Source organism: Crocuta crocuta, unplaced genomic scaffold, assembly GCF_008692635.1.
Source record: "Crocuta crocuta isolate KB4526 unplaced genomic scaffold, BGI_CrCroc_1.0 scaffold53, whole genome shotgun sequence".
Lineage (NCBI taxonomy): Eukaryota > Metazoa > Chordata > Mammalia > Carnivora > Hyaenidae > Crocuta > Crocuta crocuta.
This window is the reverse complement of record NW_027529432.1, coordinates 80,810-98,647: the sequence shown is the minus strand read 5'-3', so window position 1 is coordinate 98,647 and position 17,838 is coordinate 80,810. Positions and strand designations below refer to the sequence as shown.

Sequence of the window (17,838 nt, the reverse complement as noted above, 5' to 3'; positions counted from 1 at the left end):
TTTTCTCCTTGCCTTTGTTCCCCACATCACTATGGATGGGAGGGTGATGTTAGGGCCCCAGGAAACTGAGTCCGTAGGTTTCAAGATTGCCTTTTTTCTTGAAAATCATTAAGACAATTGCAAACTGACGAAGACTCTGGTCCGGACTGTGATCGTGATTGCTATCAGTTAACCATTTGTTTTTCCTTCTCCTTTGTTCAAGGGCAGCCAGGAATGCCTGAGGAATGTCCCGAAGATCTCACCTAGAGGTGTGGGGGTTGTGAGGTGTTAGTTTGTACTTTGCCCTCAGCTTACCTTAGCTCTCATCATTTGGGGGAAAAAGAACCTGAAACACCTCCGAAAGGTCAAATTTAGGCACCCACTAAATAGTACCACTGCTGTAAGTTAAAAACTTTTTTTCATTCGTTCTTCTAAAACAATCAACTATTTAAAAAATACATTTTGACATCAAAGATATTAAAATCCAGTAAAATATTTCATGTATGAACTAAAACTTTCACGTCCCAAACAGAAATATTATACTTTACACTCGTTTCTTATTGTAAGCGTTAAACCCAAAGAAAAACTCCCAAGTGGTCTCATAGGATGACAGACAGGAAGCTACTCAAGTTCTAGTTCTTGGTCTTTACCATCAATGTTCTGTGGTTCAATTTGAATTCACTGTTTATTTTATTCTATTTTTAAAAAAATGTTTATTTTGAGAGAGAGAGTGCGCGTGAGCGCTTGTGAGGAAGTGGCAGAGAGAATCCCAAGCAGGCTCCATGCTGTCAGCGCACAGCCCGATGTGGTGCTCCAACTCACGAACCCCTGAGATCATGATCCGGCTGAGCCAAGGTCTGACGCTTAACCGACTGAACCACCCAGGTGGCCCTGAGTTTACTGTTGAAACGCAGCAGGGAATGGTGCCCTTAGGAGCTGGAGACAAGATTCTGACTCTGAACCCTGTTCCAAGGATTCTGAACCATCACGAACTTGGTCTTGACATGATTGTGTCGTCGGAGATCAACTGTGCAACTGGGAGCTCTTAGAAATGACTTCCACATAGAATACGGTGTTTATTAAAAGATAAGCAATACATGCATGCTAACTCGGAGCTCACGCATGCGTTCCGAACACTCAGACCCTAGCGGATCCTTACCACGGGACTTCAGGGAATTTCTCAGGTAGCAGTATTTTATCCCCTGAGGTTGTTTAGAACTGCTGATACTTGGGGGCCCCTGGGTGACTCAGTCAGTTGAGCATCCGACTTCGGCTCAGGTCATGACCTCATGGTTCGGGAGCTCGAGTCCCAGAGTCGGAATCTGTGCTGACAGCCCAGAGCCTGGATCCTGTTCAGATTCAGTGTCTCCTTCTCTCTGCCCCTCCCCCACTCGGACTCTGTCTCTGTCTCTCTCAAAAATAAACATTGAAAAAAATTTATTAGAACTTACGGTGTATGGTGCTAAAACTATTGCTTCTAGTGGTCTTACTGTGGTTTTTAAATCCTCTTACTACACACACCTGGAGGGGACGGCAGCCCCTGGGCTCAGCCGGGGACCACCAGCACTTGGTAATCCTGGCTCTTCACTTCCCAGCCAGTCCTTCCCTAGCTGCGAAGGCTCTGGAAGCCTGGCTCTTTACACAAAATGAGTGCCTGAAGGTCTTTTCATTCCTTGGGAGGCCTGGCCTTTTGAGCTTCAAAAGCCAGGAAAGTAACTCCCCCTCCCCCCCTTCCTCTGCCTTCCTCTGTCTCAGCCCTTCTTGGGGCCCCAGAGTCTGGAGAAAAACAAGAGGAAAGGAAAAGGAGGAGAGAAATAAGACAGGTTAATGCTACAAAACCCATCCACCATGAGTAGCTGGCCTCTGCCCCCGGGGTTGTATCCTGCCGTGGTGGTGAGGGCTGCGTGAGCTTCTCCATGTCTCTTCAGCCCAAGCCAGACCACCCAGCCCTGCTCCCCCCCACCCCCCACTTCCCAGGCTCAGAGACTCTAGGGGGTTCCCCGAAGCTGCCTCTGGCTCGCCCCGAAGTTCTGCCTCTGTGATCTGGAAGAGCCGCAGGGAACATCTGCTCCATCTGGAGAAGGGGTCTCTTGACGGGAGAGATACTGTAAGTTATGAGAGGTTGCGGAAGTGAAGGGCAGAGACGGGATTTGAACCCGAGTCCTGTGATGCTCTGCTGGGGGCTTGGGGGAGCTCGGCTCCTGCGGCTTTAGCTCCAGCTGTAAATGCACCCAGCCGCCTACAAGCAAACAGCATTCTGTGCATTTATGCTCTGAATCTCACAGACTCTTGGGGCCCGTAAAAATGCGGAAAAGCAAACATTGCTTGCTGGGTGTAATTGACTTTCCTCTAAAGTCATTGGTGGCTCTTTTCCGGGTAGATTCAGAATGCCAGGAAATAGGAAAACTAGAGATCACGCATCCCTCGGTCCCAGAGGCTGGAGTTGGAGAGGCACCCGGCTGGGGAAGGGACAGTTGCCAGCGGCCTGTCCCACAGTGGCCCTGGAGAGGCTGTGTGGTGTGCGGGGACAGAAAGTGTGGGGCTGCTTTCCTGAGCCCCTGGCTCAGCATGGAGTTCATCTCCAAGGTTAGGGTCACTGCCCAGAGCACCCCGCTGAGGTCCATTCTGCCCACAGCCACAAGAGTGACCTTTTAAACATGTAAATTAGAGGTGCCTGGGTGGCTCCGTGGGTTGAGCATCCCACTTGGGCTCAGGTCATGATCTTGTGTTTCATGAGTTAGTGGCACATATGGAGCTTGCTGCTGTCAGCCCAGAGCCCACTTCGGATCCTCTGCCCCCCTCTCTCTCTGCCCCTCCCTTTCTCATGTGTGTATTCTCTCTCTCTCTCAAAAGTAAATATTAAAAAAAAAATAAAATTAAAGATGTAAATCAGAGACCCTGTCCCTCTTCTTTGTAAACCCTTGTTGGCTTCTGGCAACATTTAGAATTAAATCCCAAATCTCCCCTGGTCCACATGACCCTGCGTGACCTGTCACTGCCCCCCTGACTCAGTAGCTTGGGGGCAAACTAGCCTCCTTACCCACAAGGTACATGAGCACTGGCTGCCACCGGACCTTTGTTCTTTCCCTCTGCCAGGACTCTCCACCCCAGAGTATATCTTGATTACAGCCTCTGTCATTGCCACAGAAGTGTCAACCCATACACCCCGTCTGCAGATAGGATCACTGTGGGCCCTTCCACAGTCGCTCTGGATCCCAGGATCCAGCTTTCATTCCTTGGAGCTGTAATCACCACCTGAAATGATACAGTTTATTGTCTGTCTTCCCCTAGAACGTAGGCTCCATGCTCACCTGTGATTCTCTGGGGCCCAGCACACGGTAGGTGCTTATTAAGTATTTGTTGACTGAATGAACAGGACTCTGAGCCTTTTGCCCTGCAGTCAGGAGTTCCGAGATCATCGGTGGGGGGGACGTGGGTAGCTCTCAGAGGCACAAACAAAATACTAAAGTATTCGGTGTTTTCTGGGACAGTCATTGCACCCAGGTTCGCTCAGAGAGCTAGCCTCAGTCATTTCTCCGTTTCCAGAAATGCACTCAGCTGTTTTCCCCATCTCCACGTGTGCCGATATCCTCCTGGCTGCAATCCTTCTTACCTTCAAGACCAGGGCGAAAGGCCACCTCCTACTGTCTCCTCTCAACCCTGCAGGGAAAATAGGTCATGTCGTTGGTGACAGTCAGGGCACTGACCCACACCTCCCTTCTGCAGGCAGCGCGCTCAGGGCCTTGTCTCACTGAACTCCTGTAACAGTCCTACGAGGAAGGTGCTAAGCCCATCCCCATTTCAAAGATGGGGACACCGAGGCTCAGAGAGTTACACAAGGTTACTAGTCAGCAAGTGGAGGAGGCAGGATCTCAACCCCGGGAGGCAGGATCTCAACCCCGGGAGCCTGGCCCCCAACCTGCTGAGCCCACCTTCGTAAGCCTACCCTTCTCTCCCCTTGCTTGCTGTGCTGTTTTCTGTTATCTGTCTGGTCTCCCGGACTGTCCCCATCCCCGGGCTCTGCATCTTCCTCGAGGCTCTTCTTCCGCACTGTGAGTCTCAATAACCATCGCTGGTGGGATTGAACCTGATTCTGGCCCTTCTTCCCCACCCCAAGCACCTGCTCTTCTGGTCTCTCTTCTGGGGTGGTGGAAGACACCCTAATTCTCTTTATTTTTTATTATATATATGGGTTATTTATTTATTTAGGTATAATTGACCTATAACATTATATTAGTTTCAGGTGGACCATATAACGATTCAATATTGGTATATATTGTGAAATGATCACCCCAAGAAGTCTAGTTAACGTCTGTCACCACACATAGTTAAACATTTTTTATCTTGTGATGAAAACTTATTTTTTTATTAATTTTTTTTTTAACATTTATTCATTCTTGAGAGACAGAGAGAGACAGAGCATGCGTGGGGCAGGGGCACAGAGAGAAAGGGAGACACAGAATCTGAAGCAGGCTCCAGGCTCCGAGCTGTCAGCGCAGAGCCCAACATGGGGCTCGAACTCACAAACCACGAGATCGTGACCTGAGCTGAAATTGGAATCTTAACCAGCTGAGCCATTCAGGAGCCCCAGTTGTAATCTCTTTTTTAAGTTTATTTATTTATTTTTGACAGAGAGAGAGAGAGGGAGAGAGAGGGAGAGAGAGTGCTCGAGTTGGGGAGGGGCAGAGAGAGGCAGGGACAGAGGATCTGAAGTGGGCTCAGTCAGCACAGAGCCCGATGTGGGGCTTGAACTTACAAACTGCGAGATCGTGGGGCTCCTGGGTGGCTCAGTCGGTTAAGCGTCCGACTTTGGCTTAGGTCATGATCTCATGGTTCATGAGTTCGAGTCCCGCATCGGGCTCTGTGCTGACAGCGCAGAGCCTGGAGCCTGTTTCAGATTCTGTGTCTCCCTCTCTGACCCTCCTCTGCTCATGCTGTCTCTCTCTCTCTCAGAAATAAATAAAACATTGAAAAAAAAAAAAACTGCGAGATCGTGACCTGAGCCGAAGTTGGAAGCTTAATTCATTGAGCCACCCAGGGACCCCAAGGGTAAGTCTTATTTATTTGTTTATTATCTATTTATTTATTTTTAACGTTTATTTATTTATTTTGAGAGAGAGACAGAGAGTACAGACAGGGTAGAGAGAGAAGGAGAGAGACAAAATCCCAGGCAGGCTCCGTGCTGTCAGTGCAGAGCCTGACAGGTGAGATCATAACCTGAGCCAAAATCAAGAATCAAATGCTTAACTGACTGAGCCACCCAGGTGCCCCAACCATAAGTTTTAAAATGCAGTCCTGTCTGAAGTAATTAAGTCCTCTCTCTGTTTTTCTTTCTCCTCTGGGGGGTTGGACCCTTGTGTGAAAAGGCGAGTGCTTCTGGGGCTCATTCCTCTCAGCAGACCCCACAACGCCGAGTATGCAGGTGTTTAGAATCATGCAGAACTTTGAGCTTTTTCTCTCTTGGCCTCAGAGGTCTCCTCTGTAAATTAGGCCTAATGGAGGCCACCGGCCCGACTCTCAGAGGCTGTTAGAGTTCAGTTGGTGATGAGAGGGAGCCAAGGCTTTCCTGAGGATGCGGCTTGAGTGGGGAGAGGGGTGCAGTGGGCAACTTGGGTGGCTGGGCCTGGGGCGCCGCCTCAAGGGCCTCCCAACCAGGTGAGGAGGCAGATGGACAAAGGTGACCACAGTTCATGGGCAGTCCCCTGGGAGCTGCTCAGAGGAGGAAAGGATGAGTTCTGAGCGGGAGCAGAGAGGCTTCCTGGAGGAGGTGTCTTTGCGCTGGATCTGGGGGGCACTGGAGGCAAGCAAGGTCAGAGCTGGGAGAGGCCGGCATCTCCATCATCCTTCTCATGTGTGAAGGCCCTGCTGGATGCCAGCCGGGTGCTGGTTCTGGGGACAGTGTTTAGAATGACGCACAGGGTGACAATTTCCACAAAGGAGGGATTTGGATGTGCGAGAAGGATCTCTGGGTCGGGTGTCAGAGGAGGTGTCCCTTGGGTGAGCTCTGTGAGGTCAGCAGGCCTTGTCTAGTGAGGGGCAGGGGAGAGCACTTGGGACGGAGGTGGGGTATGTGAAGCTTGGGGGGGGGCCCAGGACCAGAGTCACATGAGATGCCAGCATGGCGGAAGCCGATGTACTGAGAGGGGAGGCTTGGGACCTCAGGGCAAGGGCCTGTCATCCACACAGAGCCTTGAGTGCCCAAGGGGCGTTCGGGTTTACCTTGGTCACAGGACACTAATGCGAAAGGTACCAAGTGGGGTCTGGGCCCGGCTTTGTGGGGAGGCTGGAGTGGGGGCAGGGGGCCTGGATGGAGCACCTCCAGCGACAGGTGGACATTGGAGAACAGGGTTTGTCTGGACAGGGCAGAGGGCAGATGGGCAAAGCCAGGTACCCATCCACAGTTCAATTCAGCAAGTCTTCTAGAAGACCCAGGCCAGGGTGGAGTTTGAGTCCGTTGTTGTTGTACTTTGTGGTCACGGCGGTTATGTTTGTTGAATGAGTATGAACAATCCCCGTGACTGGACTCAGAAGCTTGGACTCATTCACGCAGACACCACCCCACACTCACTCCTCGGCCTCACAGGCCCTGGTATCCTCGAGGGGGGTGGGGGGAGTCAGCTAGAGAAATGGCCCCCAGTGGGGGGAAGCCTGGGCTTGTGAGCTGGGGCACCCTAGGCTTCCAGTGGATTCTGGCGCTTGTCTGTCCCATCCTCAGCGGGTCACCATGTCCCTCCTGCCCCACCCTGCCCCGCTCCCGTTCTGGGAGCCCCCGGCCAGCTGCAGCCCCTGCCATGAGGGCCTTCACCGCGTTTGGAAGGGGACCCCGAACCCAGTGAACCCAACAGTGGGGCTTGGGGGCATCCTGGAGGGCCCGGCCTCTGGCTGTGGGTCTGTGGGTGGGGAGGGGGCTATGACTGGGGCTGAGGCCCCACGGGGCTGTAACCCCACCATCCTCTGGTGTCCCCGCTTGCGAGCTGGGGCAGTCACCTCTCTCCGAGCCTCGGTTTCCTGTCTGGAAAATAAGAGTAGCACCTGCCGGGCTAGGTTGTTCGGGTTAGAGGGGTCAGTGGCAACATGGCTGGCCTCGGCCACTCCTTGTTCCGAAGGCTGCGGTCCGGCCCCAGCTCTGGGGAGAGGCTCTCCTCGGTGAGGCCTCTCTGCCAAAGTCTGAGCTCACGGGGCGGGCCGGGCCGGGCCTCAGGGGCCACATGTCCGTTGTTCTTCCTTTCCTGGGAGCCGGCCCAGAGAGTGGGGGGAGAGTGTCTGGTTTTCATCGGGCTGCTGTCTCGAACGCCTTTGGCATCCCAGCTTCTCAGGAAGGTGCACTTAACTGGTTGTGGGCCAGCCTGGTGCCGAGGAAATGGCGCTGGGCCCGGAGTCAGACAGAGCTGGATCCAAAGGTTGGCTGGGCCACTTCGGAACATGGGAACGATGGTTTCTGCTCGGCCGAGTCCATGAAGCAGAAATAGCTGTGAAAGTGCTTTGTGAACCACGTAAACTAGGAAACGGGGCTTCGCCTGGCTGTTGGCTCGGCCATGGGAAGGGGCGCTGCCCAGGGGCCTTGCCCCACGCAGGCACAGACGGGCCTGCCGGCTGAGTGCCGGGCCCCTCCTTCCTCATCCGGAATGGTCAAAGCCAACTTTTGGGTCCATGGAACAGAGGCCCATTTCAGGAGGTGCCGGCTGGCGACCCCGAGGAGGGGCAGGGGCTCAGAAACGGAAGAGTTCGCTGCAGTTGGTGCGGCTTGGGAGCAAAATAACACAGGAGCACTAGCGAACAGTTACCGAGAGCTTACTATCTGCCAGGCGCACGTCTGAGAATTTTCCACGGATTAAGTAATTGATCCTCACAACAGCTCTCTGAGGGAGGTTACGATTGTTCCCCCCTTTAAACATGCTTTTTAAGGGTGGAAAGGCATTTTGGGGGAGAGGAGGGGATGTGCGGAGGCCTGGGGAGCCTCTCCCATCCTGGGGGTGGTGGGCCGCCCCCTACCCAGCCAGGGGGAGTTGGCCTAGTGGGGCGTTGGAAACCAGCCACAGGGTTAGGTTCGATATGGTCAGCAGAGGAACGGCTGGAAGCTCTTGTGTGACCTAATCCTTGAGGGTGAGAGGGATGGGGCTCCTGGGAGGAGGCTGAGGCCCTGACGGGCGGGCTTCGGGGCTGCGAGCCCAAGGAACAGGGAGAGGGGTTCCTCATTCTTCTGTCTCCATACTTGAGCACTGGCCCAGCCGCCACCCAGGCGGCCCCCTCGGGAAGCCTCGACTTGGAGAAGGGCTCAGAAGCTGGGCTGTGTGTGGCCCAGGGGGCCTGGGGCCTCAGAGCCCAGGGACGCTAGGGCTGCAGCCAAGTGGCCTGACGTGGGTCGTGCGTGTACCAGACTGCACCCCGTCATGGAGCTGACCCCAGGAGGGCAGGACAGCCTTGCCTCCCGGGTGACAGAGAAGCCTGGAGTATTCTGCCCACCAGCGGGACAATGGTCTGAGTCCCCTACAGGGCCCTGGTCAGGGGGCTGGCTCCGCTGTGGTGGGGAGGGGGGGTCGGGCCATGGTCCCCGTGATCAGAGACAGGAAGCAGGTGCTGGAACCTTTTCTTCCAAATGAAATGAAGCCCAGGGAGGCCACAACAGAGCTGGCCACGACGGAGGCCTTCCAGTCTGACAATTCGGGTGTCGGCTCACCAGTAGGGCACTCTGATGACATAAAGGCAGCCGTGCGGCACTCCTAGGGAGGGACTGGCCGCCTGTCTTCTGCAGCACATCCACGTGAGGTCTTGGGGCCAGGAATGCCGAGGATGTTGGGGGGGGGTGTAGATTCTGTTCTGCAGGGAGCCCCACCCTGCGTCCTGTCCATTTCTGCTTGGGAACCGTGGCACACATGCTGGAATTTCTAACAAAGACAGGGACAGGATAAATAGACGCTTGGTGGGGGAAACACAGAGTTTCTAGTCATGAGGCATCCGGGGTGTGATATCTGCGTAAGAGCCAGAGATTAGATGAACAGAGATGGCCAGGAAGATTGGGGAGGCTCGGGGCAGAAGAGCCAGGTCCAGGGTGAAGTCACCGGGGAAGCACGCAGGCCCACAGTGAGCTGAGGGCTGAGTGGGCCCAGGAGGAGGGAGGGGAACAGGCGGAAGGGAGGAAGGCAAGAACTTACCTTGGCCTTTCTTACTTTTTATTTATTCATTTAAATTTTTTTTAAATGTTTTTTATTTATTTCTGAGAGAGAGAGACAGCATGAGAAGGGGAGGGTCAGAGAGAGGGAGACACAGAATCTGAAACAGGCTCCAGGCTCTGAGCTGTCAGCACAGCTGGGGCTTGAACCCATGAACCATGAGATCATGACTGGAGCCGAAGTCGGACACTCAACTGACTGAGCTACCCAGGCGCCCCCTTTCTTACTTTTTATTTTTTATTTTTTATTTATTTATTTATTTTTAAATGTTTATTTATTTCTAGGAGACAGAGAGAGACAGCGTGAGCAGGGGAGGGTCAGAGAGAGAGGGAGTCACAGACTGAAATAGGCTCCAGGCTCTGAGCTGGCAGTCAGCACAGAGCCTGACGTGGGGCTCGAACCCACGAACCGTGAGATCATGACCTAAGCGAAAGTCGGACGCTTAACCAACTAAGCCACCCAGGCACCCCTACTTTTTAAATCATTAAAATACTTGGTGTCTGAGCAGAACACTGGGGGAGAGAGTTCAGGAGTTCAGCTCCCCCCGCGCGCCCCCCCCCCCCCCCCGGGATCTGGCTCTGGGTGGACAGTGGGACATTGTTTCTGGAAGGCGAGAGAACCCCCAGTCTCTGTTCTCACTCTGCTTCCACAGTAAATATTCCTGGATTTGCTGTGAGACTGGCATCCACCTGTGCTAATTAATCAGTAAATACTTTGGGAAATGGCCTTTTGCCCGAGAGGCACTTGGGGTAGCTTTTGTTCCTCTTGTGGCTGGGCTGGCCTTGGGAAAGGTTGAAGGTGAGCTCAGCTGGGAAGGGAAAGTGACGTGGGACGGGTGGCCAGTGTTCCCGGTGGCCGCACGGGTGAACTCGATCCCCACCTGCTCTTCCGACGCCAACTCACTCTCTTTGCCAAACTCCTGGGTGAGGCCTTGTGCTTTTGGCACAAACCTGCATTTCCCTTTCCAAAACCTGAGCCCGGTCCTGTTCCCACAGCCCGGCGCTGGAGGCTTCTGCAGCAGAAGGAACGCCCACATTTGTCTTCTGGCCTGGCCCCTGGCGTCCCTGCGATGGTGTGCTGTAGCCGGGTGCTCACCTGATCCCACGAGGAGGAGGCAACCTGGCCACCCATGGAGGTGTGACGCTGCCGATCACGGTCCCTCTGAGCTATCAGCACAGAGCCCAACGTGGGGCTCGAACTCCTGGACCAAGAGATCGTGACCTGAGATGTAGTTGAAAGCTCAACTGACTCAGCCACCCAGATGCCCTGAAGAAAGGTTTTTCTCTTTTTGTTTTAAATAGTTTTTTCTTTTTTTTTTTTTTAATTTTTTTTTAATGTTTTATTTATTTCTAGGAGAGAGAGAGAGACAGCGTGAGCAGGGGAGGGTCAGAGAGAGAGGGAGTGACAGACTCCGAAACAGGCTCCAGGCTCTGAGCTGGCAGTCAGCACAGAGCCCGACGCGGGGCCCGAACCCACAAGCCGCGAGATCATGACCTAAGCGAAAGTCGGACGCTTAACCGACTAAGCCACCCAGGCGCCCCTTAAATAGTTTTTTCAATGTTTGTTCATTTTTGAGACACAGAGACAGATCACAAGCAGGGGAGCGGCAGAGAGAGAGGGAGACACAGAATCCGAAGCAGGCTCCAGGCTCTGAGCTGTCAGCGCAGAGCCCGACGCAGGGCTTGAATCCATGAATGGTGAGATCATGACCTGAGCTGAAGTCGGAATGACCACCCAGATGCCCTGAAGAAAGGTTTTAAAAAGCATGAATGGCATCATTTCATTTTGGAAAACACGAATGTACCGTAAGTGTTAATAGTGGTAGTCACCGGGTGATAGAAAATTTTTCCCCTATTTTTTTCTTATTTTTGTGGCTCTATGTCTTCTCATATTTGAAAACTGTTATTTTTTCCAACTCCTACAATGCACAAATACCCCTTTTACTTTATTAAAAGGTTATTTTTAACTTAAAAATGTTGAGTAAAAAAATTGCTACCCTGGAAGGGAACAATCCAGGGGCTGTTTGAACCCGGGCATTGTGCCGTGGACCCTCGGTCCCACCTCAGAGGCTGGGAAGAACCGACTTCTTTTCTGCTTTTCTTGTACCTGTAGCCAAAACCCCATCCAAGTTCTGCACAGAATCCAGAAAGTGCTGATAATCGCATAGCAAAAAAACAGTTCTTGGAGATGATCAGCGATTTAAGGAAAAGAGAGAGAGAGAGAGAGAGAGAATCCCAGCCTTCTTTCCTCTATCAACCCCATCCATGCCTGACCCATCTTAACTCATTGTCTGAAAATCCAACTTCACTTTAATAGTGGTTTGGGGGAAAAAAGCAGACTCTGAAGGATACAGTTGTTAAAATGTGGTGTTCTGCCCCGCTTCTCACCTGCAGTGCTCTAGGGAATGACCACCCCTACATAGGACTTGGGGGTGGGGTGCGCTGGGAGCCAGAGAGAGGTGATAAGCACCCTGCCGGGATTTGGGAACAGAGAGGTAGAGATAAACCTCAGTTTAATTTGGGGGGGAGGGGGGATGGGCATGGAGGAGGACACTTGTGGGGATGAGCACTGTTATGTGGAAACTAATTTGACAATAAACTATTTGTAAAAAAAAAAAAACAAACCTCAGTTTAATTTGAGCGGAAAGAATGCCCCTGGGGAACCTCCCCGGTTTCTCTTAGCCTTTTTCATTCTTTCAAAAGGACAAGGTCATCCCTGTGCCCCTCCCCCATCTTCAGCTTCCCGCAGGAGACCACCTATGTGTGACTGTGGCTCTGCTGTTTTGGGGTGTCTGGAAGTGAGATGGGGTCCAGGAGGAAGGTGCCCACCCACGGAATGGTACTTACAGTCCAGATGGGGCCACTAATGGGCACCCACACCCACTCCCGGCCCCTAGCCTTCCTGCGTTCCAGGCCCAAGTCTCCTCCCAGCCATTTACTGGGCCTGCTTTGCCTCCGGCCTTCAGCCCAGTCTCTGTTCCTTTTGGACAGATGGGGACAGGCAGAGGCCACCTGGTTTTCCTGAGCTGGACACGGTCCTGTGGGAGTACTTCCCGGCTCCTCGGTTGCTGAAGTCTGAATGCGGTGCTGGTCTGTGCGTAAATGAAGGCTGCCTGGAGGACGCCAGGGCCTGCGTGGGGCCGAAGGGCCGTGTCCCCTGCCAGCTTCCCCAAACACCATCCACTTCGGATGACAGGGACCCTGACAAGGACCAAAGCACACCCCATTCCACCTTCCTTTGCCCTCAGGGTTTGTGATCTCTTATGGCAGAAACTAATGCGTCCAGGAAGGGCACTGTTGGGAAAAAAAACATTTATTGTGCAACAGCTATGAGGTTAAAGGCCCTTCCTTCCCAGGATTTTCTCTTTCAGCTCAATCGGGTGGGCTGAGCCCGGCGTCTGCGGGGGCGGACACCCACCCTCGGCTCCGGACCCCTCTTGTGCTCCTTATCCCCCAATTTTGGCGTTTTGGGTGAGTTTCGGCCAAATAGTTTCTCTGTCTTCCCAGCTGGAAGAAGCAAACAAGGGCAGAGGCTGGGGTGGCCTGGTCATGCTCACCGGGGTCCCTGGCAATGTGGCAGCAGGTGCGAACAGGTGTCCACTGTTTTAAGAGACTTGGTTGATGGGTTCTTTGGGGAATTTGCTGGCTTTTTTTGGGGGGGGGGGAGTGACAATTATGCTCTAAAATAAACTGTAGACTTTAGATGAAAATGAAGGTCAGGACACCTGGGCAGCTCAGTCGGTTGCGTGTCCGACTCTTGGTTTTGGCTCAGGTCGTGATCTGGCAGTTCGGGAGTTCGAGCCCTGCATCAGGCTCTGTGCTGACAACACGGAGCCCGCTTGGGATTCTCTCTCTAGGCGCCTCCCCCGCTCTCTCTCAAAAGAAATAAACTTTTAAGAATTGAAAGAAAATGAAGGTCAGGAACAGGAACCCTCCCTCTTTGGGTTCCAAATTTTCTGATGGCTGTCCCGCTAAGTTCGCTTCCTTTTGGGTGGCTGAAATGATGGACGTTTTATAGTTTGCTGCCCTCTTGTGGTAGAGAAGCGATAAAAAAGATTTTCATTCTCTCACTTCCTGTCTTGCTCACTGGATAATATGAGAAGCGACAGAGAGAACCATGCTCTGTCTCCGCTGAGGGGATTTCCAGGCTAGTGGAGGGGACTTGCCTTTGCACCCAGGGTCTGGGCTGTACAAGGGGGCTGACAAACCCTTACCTAACTGGGCTGCCTGGCCAAAGAGGTTAAGTTCAGGAGGCTCCCAAGCTGAGCCTCCAGAGTCCCGTGGTCTTTGGTGACTTAGGGTCACTCCCCTTTTTGAATGGTCAGACTGATGGCACAGAATGAGGTCCTTGGCTGGCCTTCCTCCCTACCCCTCCTCCTCCCTTTCATCTCTCTTGCATAGTGATGGTGATCGTCTTCAGTCTCTCCTTTCCCAACCCCTATCGTACTTCTGTTTTGCCTCCTTTCTGGGCTGAATCATGTCCCCTCAAAATTTGTAAGAGGAAGCCCTAAGGCCCAGGACTTGAGCATGTGACCATATAAGGAGGCAGGGCCTCCAAAGAGGCAGTCAAATGAGGCTGTTAGGCCCTCACCTCATCTGACTTGGTGTCCCCATCAGAAGAGGGAAGTTGGCCACGGATGCGCAGGAAGAAAAGACCACAAGAGGACATGGCAAGAAGGCGGCCATCTGCAAGCCAAGGAGAGGCCTCAGGAGAAACTGAGCCTCCGACACCTTGATCTTTTGCTTCCAGAACTGTGGGAGGTGACTTTGTTGCGTAAGCCGCTGTGGTGTTTGGCTGATGGCGGCCCAAGCAAACTAATCCGCCCCCTCACAAAATCCTTATTTCTACAGTGCAGTTTTGAGGTTTTCCAGGACATGAACACACCAACCCCCTCGGGGGCCGGCCACAGTTTCTCTTATTTGTCCACAAGATCCTGAAGATAAACACGGAGCAGCATTCCTCTGCTCTCATTCTATCTCTAGAGTGCTCCATCTTATAATTTTTTTTTAATGTGTATCCATTTTTGAGAGAGGGAGAAAGAGAGCAGGAAAGGGGGACGGGCAGAGAGAGGGAGACACAGAATCTGAAGCAGGCTCCAGGCTCCGAGCTGTCAGCATAGAGCCTGATGCAGGGCTCGAACTCACCAACTGTGAGATCATGACCTGAGCCGAGGTCGGATGCTTAATCGACTGAGCCCCCAGGCACCCCGCGAGAGCTCCATCTTATAGATGAAAACTTTCCCAGCAGTTAACTTGCCCTGGGTCACCCAGGCAGTAGGGGCCAGTCAGGATACAAACTCAGTTCTGTCCCCAGGTGCCACCTCTGAGGCCCTGAGTGGTGGCTGGCCGGCCGGCCGGCTGGGAAACTCACGGCCGGGGGCTGGAGGCGGGTTGCTGTCTGGCAAACCGCCATTAGCCCTGATGATCCCCACCAGCGGCGGTCAGTCTCTCCCTGACCTGTTCAGAAAAGGCTCCTCTCCCTTGAACACTCCAGTATGCCCAATATGCACATTCTGGTCTTTGTCCACAGTGACTCCTAGCCACACTGTTATTCCTTCAAAATAGACTTTATTAGTGGCACATGGAATTTTAAGTTAGGCAGTTTCTTTCCAGAGAGAAGACCTGACAAGACTAAAAAATGGTCACATCAGAAATACCATTTCCAGTGTAGAGAGATTACTACGAGTAGCCTCCAATGAGGAAATTACTGTCCCCTGACCTCCGCAGCACCCCCCCCCCACCACCCCGTGCCAACCATGTCGCGCACATGCCCACTGGACAGCGCGAGGATACAGGAGACCCCGGTGTAGTCCTGTGGGCCGAGCACCCCGGTTGTGGTCGAGGTGGTGAGCTCGGGAGCCCCGTTACCCAGCACGGGGACCCAGAGGGCCCACAGCTGGCGGAGGCTGGTGGAAAATGCCAGGCAGACGGACTCCCGCGGGGGCCCGAGAGGATCCCCAGGCTGGCAGGCGTGAGACCCTTCACTTCCAGACGGGGGGAAAGGGGGGTGGGGGCTAGAGGTGCCCAGGGGCACTTTTAAAGTATCTGCAAACATGTCTATGTTAGTAAGTCAGAGGAGACCTGAACTTTCTTAGGAAAATCAGTTTATCCCCTTCCAGGGTCTTTTCCCTGACCTCCTTCTGCCTCAAAATGAACTCCACAACATTCTGCGGTTCGCGGACACTTGGCTCATGAACTCCGCTGCCTCTGTGTACTTGCAGATACGCCGCTGGGTCTGTGCCTTCCCGTCTCGCCCTTCACTGGGTCCCGTGGAGAGCCTGCAACCACGGGAGTCCCGGGAGCGTCCGTCTGGAGCCCCCCACTCCGCTGGGGGTCTCCCGCTCCCAGACAGTGCTCCCTGCGCGCAGGCGGCTGCTGTCACATCAGGTGATGTCATTTCTGCTTTCTAACCTAGGATGCCGAGGACGATTCAGGAGAAAGGCTCAGGCCTCGGACGTCTTCCTCTGACCTTAACAGGGGCGTTTCTCTGGGCACTTTCGGATCCGCCCCTCAACCAAACACTCAGATACTCGTGGATCAAGGCGACAAAACAGTGACAGACTGCGGGAAGTTTCCATTTCTAGATCTAATTGATTAAGCCAAGTCTCCACACCGGGAAGCTGGACTTGCCCTCTAGGCCAGCACCTAGCATCCAATCTTCGCGGCCCTAGGGCAGGTCCACAACGGTGGTCTCGTCAAGGTCAATTCCAGAGTGCAGCTGGCCATCCTTGGCGGCCGCCCAGGGCATCGAGGCGGAGGTCCACTTCACCGCCCAGTCTCCTGCTTTGCTGACCAAGATGAGGCCGCCCAAACCCTTCAGCTTTGCCTTCATGTAACCCAACGACAGGTCGGCAGCCTCTTCCAAAGTCTTTCCTGGAAACAAGGAGAGGCTGTGAAACAACACACTTTTCAATAAAAAGGAATCCGATGGGAAAAATCACTGGCGGTATGTAAAATCAAAGCAAGTTCGCAAAGATTTTGGCACATGATTTCTTTTCTTTTTCTTTTTTTTTTAACGTTTATTTGAGAGCAAGCAAGAAAGAAGAGTTGAGTGTGGGAGTATGTGTGCCCGTGCGAGTGGGGGAGGGGTAGAGAGCGAGGGAGAGAGAATTCCCAAGCAGGCTCCATGCTGACAGCACGGAGCTGGATGTGGGGCTCAATCCCACCAACTGTGAGCTCACGACCTGAGCCCAAATCAAGAGTTGCATGCCCAACTGACTGAGGCCCCCTGGCGCCCCAAATGATTTCTAGATCAATGCTTCCAAGAAGGGTCCTCACCATCTAAGACCCTCTGTGCACTGAGGCAGAGCCTGGCATCAGCCCAAGCAGACCTGCTTTTCTCCCACACCCGGGTGCAAAGTCTCTTCCCTGCCTGAGATGCCCAACACAGACAATATTCTATTTTTTTTTTTTTAAATGTTTTATTTATTTCTAGGAGAGAGAGAGAGAGACAGCGTGAGCAGGGGAGGGTCAGAGAGAGAGGGAGTCACAGACTGAAACAGGCTCCAGGCTCTGAGCTGGCAGTCAGCACAGAGCCCGACGCGGGGCTCGAACCCACGAACTGTGAGATCATGACCTAAGCGAAAGTCGGACGCTTAACCGACTAAGCCACCCAGGCGCCCCAACACAGACAATATTCTAAATGCACTTCTTGGGGCACCTGGGGGGCTCAGTCAGTTTAGTGTCCGACTTTGGCTCAGGTCATGATCTTACACTCTTTGAGTTTGAGCCCCACACTGGGCTCTGTGCTGACAGAGCTCAGAGCCCGGAGCCTGTTTCAGATTCTGTGTCTCTTCCTCTCTCTGACCCTCCCCCACTCACACACTCTCTCTCAAAAATAAATGGGAAAAAAAAAAAGCACGTCTTTCCAGATCGTCACAGAAGGTGGGAAGATGCCAGAGGAGTTACCAACCTGATAGGAACATCTAGAACAAACAAGAAAGGGTTACATCTACTTTCCCGCCTATTTATAAAGAGCTTCCATTCATGCATCTTCAGACAGTAAGCCTTTGTTCTGCATACCTTGTTCTACGTGGAAGAGAGTGAGTCTGGCCAGATTCACCTTCAGGATGCTTTCCCCGTGCCCCGTCGTTGAAATGGCGCCAATGTCATTGTCAGCATAACCTCCGGATCCTGCTCAAAAAAAGGGACAAGCTGAGCAGCAACAGTGAAGAAAGTCAAACATGTATCGAGTTTGACACTTCATAAATATGAAATCCCAGAAGAGTGCCCACGTGTGAACAAAGATCTGTAGCCGTGACCCTGAGATGCAAAGGTGGACGGGGGATGACCCTGAAATCGGGAACGAAGGGAGCCTTGGGCCTGACCCTTCACGGAACAGCTCCCTGAGGGCACGCACGCAGGCACTCTGCAGCACACACGCAGTCTGCACGGGGTGAGGCACGGACAGCCCCGCCTACCCCCACCCCCACCCGCTTCCAGAATGAGGTGACAGGGCTTCAGTGGCCACACAAACACGGCCATTTGTAACACTGCTGTAGCAGCAGTGGGTTGCTTTCATGCCACTCAGATCTAGTAACTGCCAACGGAAATCCTTAGCTTTTTGTTAATTTGAGCCACGCCTGGGGAGAGGGTTTGTGTACATAACCCTCTGGGAGGAAATCTGCAGATCCTGAAACTGAGACTTGAGAGAAGGGGCCCTTGGGGGTTCGTGGGGGGGGGGGGGGGGA

At 53.2% G+C, this 17,838-nt stretch overlaps 1 protein-coding gene and 1 long non-coding RNA gene across 4 annotated transcripts in view; one reads left to right on the top strand and one right to left on the bottom strand.

Annotated features, from left to right (window-relative positions):
- The first annotated feature begins 1,936 nt into the window (after positions 1–1,936).
- Positions 1,937–11,628, top strand: LOC144227845 (uncharacterized). Its single transcript, XR_013334053.1, has 3 exons — positions 1,937–2,086; positions 4,933–5,028; positions 10,145–11,628. It is a non-coding gene; the product is annotated as an uncharacterized LOC144227845 (long non-coding RNA).
- A 4,088-nt stretch (positions 11,629–15,716) lies between these two features.
- ASRGL1 (asparaginase and isoaspartyl peptidase 1) overlaps positions 15,717–17,838 on the bottom strand; it is a 19,597-nt gene continuing 17,475 nt past the window's right edge. For all 3 annotated transcript variants that reach the window (XM_077759633.1, XM_077759632.1, XM_077759634.1), the window contains 2 exons: positions 17,171–17,283; positions 15,717–16,021 (listed from right to left, as the gene is read on the bottom strand). In XM_077759633.1, coding sequence (XP_077615759.1) covers positions 15,816–16,021; positions 17,171–17,283 — 319 coding nt within the window. In that variant the 3' untranslated portion in view covers positions 15,717–15,815. The remainder of the gene's footprint in view (positions 16,022–17,170; positions 17,284–17,838) is intronic.